Here is a 6000-nt window from a genome sequence, read left to right on the forward strand (position 1 = left end):
TGGTTAAGTTCTTGTGTTTCTTAAGAGTTCTTCTTGGCCTGCTCACTGCTTTTGTAGAAAACAAAAAACATATTTCCAAATTTTATATTCTACGAAGAAGCAAACACGTAGAAATGAGTTGGATTGCACTACATTTGGTCACTTCTCCAACCTCTGGATTTGGGAGGACAGAAGAAAGTGTCTTTTTAATGGACTTCATGCGCCACCTGGTGGTACTACTGAGCAACTACAGGTTATCCGAGAGAATTTCTACCCTTGGGTATTGCTTTTAATTCTTTCAGAATTTTGTTTTAACCTAATTCTTTTTAAGGACGCTGATGCCAAGACATCACTATATACTTGCTTAAAGCTTTAGCCAAGTGGTCTTTTTATATACCTGTTTATTTCCATTCTCAAAAGGCCCCATCATGTGTCAGATTTTCCAGAGGTTAATAGAAAGAGAGACCTGAACTCACTTCTCCACCTGTAACTGAGTCAGGAGTCGGAGTCAAGCCATTTTCTGGGCAGAGCTAGGCTGCATCGACCAATTATCGTTCCTCCCTAACAACCTGGGAGCAACTGTAAGCTGATAGCTTCACGCTTCAAAGTGAAGATCACACGGAGAAGCACGGAGAATCTAAGACAAACTGGTCCGAAGCTTACAATCAGAGAAATAAAGTAAAATTCTGTATTCATGAATTAACTTGGGCCTCTGAACTTGGCAAATGAATATTAAGTCAGAGCTGACTTTTCTGTGAAGTTCTGAGAGGCAGACTTGGTTCTGTCCTATGTCACATATCTGGAAAACTTGTAACAGTAAGATGTTGCATCTATAACATATGCTGTGGGACACACTGGTGCATTAATGCTTGGTGAAGGAGCTAAACCAATGCTAGACAAAGTAAAACACCCTGGACCTGACTCTCCACCTCCCAGTAGCACAGAGCTGTTCCTCCCCTCTTAGGAAATCACACACATGAAGTTAATAGGAAGCTGTATGCATAGAATTTCTACAGAGAGAAGTCCAGCCTACATATATTAGGAATCAGAGAACATCGTGGCACGGGCAAAGGGTGGTTACGTGGATTCCAATCTGCGAGAGGAAGGTGGGATACAGGTGAAGAGCGGAGGATCACAGGAGAGAACAGAAGCAAGACATCCATCCCAAGGTAGAAATCAGTTCCGCTCCACGAGCGCCATCTGGTGGTGAAGCGCCCCAGTGTCGGGGCCACCTCTCAAACAGGGAGTTGCCAGAAGTAGTGAGAAAAGCAAAGGTTTGTAGTGCAGAAAGTAGGCCGGAAGTCAGGGAGCGCAGACACACATATACACAGGAGGGTTTTCAAGCTTTTCGTTCTGGTTTTTAATAAATTTTCAGTTGATTTTTTAACACTTACATGATATAGAAAAAAACACGAACATTTAAAGAAGAAAGGTTTAGAAAGTTTCAATATAGATATTTAAATAAATCAGAAACAATTCAGAAAAAAGTATTTTTCAATCCACTCATTGCCCGAGACCGGAAGCTACTTTGTATACAAAGCAATAGGTTCTGGTTACTAGCAAATTGGTTAACAATTAACAATACCTTCTCCCCTGCATCAGAGACTGCCAAGTCGGTTACCACACCCTGGAGCCCGGGATCCACATCCCAACAGCCTCTTCCTTCTGTCCCTTCTGTGACTAATGCTGGAAGCATGCCATTGAGACAGAAACAAAAAGGACAACATCAAACATCAGCCGGCCAGTTACGTTCTTCTGCACACAACTGAAGCACACTTCAAAAAAAAAAAAAAGAAGTCATCAGGAGCTAATACATACTGAGTGCTCCTACAGGGGGCGTTAGAGATCGCAAGGAAGCCTGCAGTCCCTGCTCACCTGGAGCTTACAGGCTAAGAGACACCAAGGGCATCCTTTGCCACCTGCCGTTTTAATTGTGCTTCTTTCTTGGGCTCGTGTGTCCGTGGGCTGTTTGCAGTACCGAGTCTACATCGTGCTTTCATTTAATAGGACAAAGCTGCCTGGGAAAGAAGTAATTTAAAACAGGTGCCCAGTGGGATTAAAGCAAAGTCCCTTAGCAGACCCAGGTCCGTAAAAGGCTCCCTCACGGCCAGTACAAGAGCAGCAGCAGCTGATGGACAAGGGTTAGAAGGCAGGTCCAGAGGCAAAGGGGACTGTTCTAAGAAGGCTGGAGGCAGCTAGTGCTTTGCGGTCTCAGAGTCATAAAAACCGAGAGCCTGCCTCAGTTTCTCCTCATTTCCAGCTTTGCTCACACTTCCCACTTAAGCTTTAACACGGTAAATTGTACATTTGTCCTAGGAAAACACAGAAACCGGTCCAGAGATGTTAAGTACCAAATACAAATTTACCTTTACCGGTGAAACCTCAGTTGGCAGGATTTCATCATTTCTTTACGGATTTCAGTTAAAACTCAGGTTATGTTCGTTCGCCTTTTACTGTCAAACCGGGCCTCTCAGGGCTGCCCCCCCCCACACACACACACACTTCGTTGGAGCAATATCTGACCAGGAGCCTGACCAAAATATTCATTTTGTGATGTTTATAAACTTCTTTTTAAAAAATATGGTGTCATTACGCATCTTTATTTCTAACAAGGGGCTGCCCCTTTCTCTGTTTCAACTTTTAAAATCACGTGTGTCACCATTAGGAAATAGCAGCCGTCCAGGATTCCATAAAGCCTCCTCTAAACCAGGAGTTTTGTGTGAGTGGGAACCATTTCGAATGAACCAAGCGAAAAGCCAAGGCCACCCGGTGCACGCGAGCACTTCTTAGGCAAGGATGTTGGAGGGACAGTTTACAGCAACTTTCCCTAACTCCTAAAGAGACGGTCAAGCCATTTCCAAACCAGGAGCCAGTCTGCTCCTCTTCCCCCACGTCCTCACATGAGCAGTTAACCGTTGGAGGAAGCTGATAGGGGGCCGAGCAGAGGTAGAAGGCTGGAGCTTTCCAGAAGCTTCTGTACCCCTCAGGTGTAGCTTCAAGGGTGGGCAACAGGGTCTCCACGGCACTGGCCATTCTGGACAATAATAGCCTCCTTGGCTAAGTGTTCTCATGAGCTTGTAACCTCAGACCTGCGTGGGCTCGCTTCACAGAGGCTTGAAGCCCACGCAAAGCCACGCTGGCCCTTCTTTGAGGGACCTTCTTCTGCCCTTGACAACTGTATAGAGAGACCAAACTCTCAGAACACCGTAATCCAAGCCAAGCCCAAAAGGACGGCTTCTGCCATATGGGTTCACCCCAGGCCTCCCAGCCTGAACCTAACGGCAGGGCGGGCTGTTCTAGGTCTAGCTTATGGGTGTAGATTCTGTAGAACCCTCACTGGCCTGCCTGGAGGGAGGAGAGGACCTGAGGAGGGCTCCAAACAGCTGCAGGGCACAGCGGAGCCTCCCAGCTGTCCCTGGGGCGGGGCTGACAGTGGCCAACCCTCAGTATTTTTAGAGAGCACTTCCTCAATGGCATAATGTGGCTCTTCTAAAGGAAATCACCCAGAGCAATACAACCCCCTGATGAATCCTGGCCGTTGGCAGTGAAAAACAGATGTGCACATTCTGAAAATAGAAAGCCAGGGTTAAATAAAGCAGAATTCGAGAGGGGAGAATAATTTTGGGTGCTTGTAATAAAACAAAACCAAAAAAAAAAAAAAAAAAAAAAAAGAATAGAACTAAAACGTTATACTGCCTCTAGGTGTTCTACCGAACCAAGGGATTTGTTACAAGAAATGCTAAAACAGCATGCCTGTGGTAGCGCACACTTATAATCCTCGCACTTGGGAGAATCAGAAATTCAAGAATTCAAAGCCATTCTCAACTACAAGAGGAAATTTAAGGGCAATGTGAGAGCCACGTGGGACCATGTCTAAAAAAAAAAGCAGCTATTGCAGACATTTTCTTTCCAAGTAAGGTTTTTACCATCTTCACATGAAAAATATTCTCTTTATACTCTTAGAATCCCTTTTGGAATTTCATATTTAGCTTAAAACTCTACATAAAACAGCCTAATTGGGCTCAGAGACATTGCTAAGCTCACCCTCTACCTTATTATTTTTGAAATATATTGACAGCTGGGTATGACCGTGTACACCTGTGAGTTCAGCAGTTCTGAGGCAGGAGGATCATACACTGAGATCTGCTCAAAATCCGGAGTCTATTCCAACACGAAGAAGAGTCCCTGGGAGGGCTGAAGGTGAGGCTCCGTGGTACAGTGCTCGCTCGCCTGGCATGTCCGAGGCCTTGGGCTCCTGTTTGGCAATCGCATCTATAATGATGCCACCAAAGCTTGCGCTCACAGGCGCACCTGCATGCCATGGGGGGAGGGGAGGCTCTCAAGCTTTCTGAGTTATGATTCCTAAGTCGTCGACACCCAGAAGACTATACTCAAAAACTTGTTCACTTGATGGATTGCAGAGACCATTTTAAAAAAAAAAAAAAAAAAGGTTTGGAAGTGCTTTCAAAAATTCATCCAAGAGGTCATGAAACCCTAGGCTGGGTACGTGGCAGGGTATGAAGGAGATGTGAAGCTTAGCCGGAAGGCAGAACAGCACAGCCTACCAATGTTAAGTCTTTGTCCTTGAAATACAAGTGCCATTAATTGTCACTATAATATCTATTTACAGCCAGCATGGTTATTCTCAAGTTTTTTCTTTTCTAATTACAAAAAATACATTAAGTTCCCCTGAAGTCAGGTAGTTACTGCTTTTGTTTTATGTGACCACTAGAGGCCAAGGCCTGTGCTGTCACTTACAAGCAGTCGGTGATGCTGGTACATCCTGTGTACTGGGTGTGTCCATCAGGACGGCCCCTCCAGGGCCTTCTTCAGATGACTGACTCACATCACCCATCTTTGAAGCCTTCACAGCCACTTGCAGACTCTCAGCTAAGAAGGAGAAAAATGATAGTAAATCTAAGCAATCACTATACAGAGAGAGAGAGAGAGTGTCGCTTACTAGGTGTGTCCAACCTGCATCAGGGGGGCTCCGTGTGCCCCAGGCTATAATGAATAAAACTCGATGCAAAACTGTAAACTCACTTAAAACGTTATGAGATTGTTTTGTGAATTCATTAATCTGATTTAAACTCCGCCACGTGGCTCTTGAGCAGGAACTTTGTAGCCAACAATTTGTTGCAACACAAAGATTAGATATTGTGATCAACCGATATCAGCAACTGTTATTATACAACCCAGGGAACTAAACTTTGGTTTTACTTTTCTTCCCTCCCTCCCCCACCCCCCCAAAAAAAAGAGAGCTTCAGGTAGACCACGCTGGTCTCAAACACCCTATGTAGCTAAGGGTAATCTTGAACTCTTGACCCTCCTGCCTTTACCTCTCAAATGCTGGGGTTCCAGGAGTGTGCCACCATGACTGGTTTCTATGACACAACAATTGAGTCCAAGGCCCCATACATCTTCAGCAAGAACTGTACTCACTGCACTATGTCCCCAGTCTGCCTTCCTAGTTATGAAAGTTGTATAGACACATGTTCATGAACACATAAACCTATATACCCAAAATGCTGTGATCTGAAAAAAACTAAAATACTTAACAGCTGGCCACTTACAGAAAAAGTCCACAGCCCTGCAGTCTATATCGGTTGATAGCAGCATCCTTTTGCATAGAGAATTTAACATAATTTTTAAAAATCCATTGTATAAAATATCTCAAACGTAACTTTCAGTCAACTAGTATACTGGAAAGCTTCCTGTAACTCAATTAATATACATACCCTATTGGGTATTAGGAGTTTAAACATTGTTACTAAGATACTAGCTGTTCCTCAAAGGAGGGTTTCTTCAAACCTGCTTTTAATGATAGAGAGTTCCATCTACTCTCTGATCCACCACCCCTGTACTGGCTAGTTTTGTGTCAACTTGACACAGCTGGAGTTATCACAGAGAAAGGAGCTTCAGATGGGGAAATGCCTCCATGAGATCCAGCTGTAAGGCATTTTCTCAATTAGTGATCAAGCAGGGAGGGCCCCTTGTGGGTAGTGCCATCTCTGGGCTGGT

At 44.5% G+C, this 6000-nt stretch overlaps 1 protein-coding gene across 3 annotated transcripts in view; it reads right to left on the bottom strand.

Moving 5' to 3' along the window:
* Positions 1 to 6000, bottom strand: part of Arhgef28 (Rho guanine nucleotide exchange factor 28) — a 310662-nt gene that overhangs the window by 40424 nt on the left and 264238 nt on the right. For all 3 annotated transcript variants that reach the window (XM_029543876.1, XM_021208391.2, XM_021208393.2), the window contains 2 exons: positions 4738 to 4869; positions 1565 to 1665 (listed from right to left, as the gene is read on the bottom strand). In XM_029543876.1, coding sequence (XP_029399736.1) covers positions 1565 to 1665; positions 4738 to 4869 — 233 coding nt within the window. The remainder of the gene's footprint in view (positions 1 to 1564; positions 1666 to 4737; positions 4870 to 6000) is intronic.

This window comes from Mus pahari, chromosome 11 (genome assembly GCF_900095145.1).
Source record: "Mus pahari chromosome 11, PAHARI_EIJ_v1.1, whole genome shotgun sequence".
Lineage (NCBI taxonomy): Eukaryota > Metazoa > Chordata > Mammalia > Rodentia > Muridae > Mus > Mus pahari.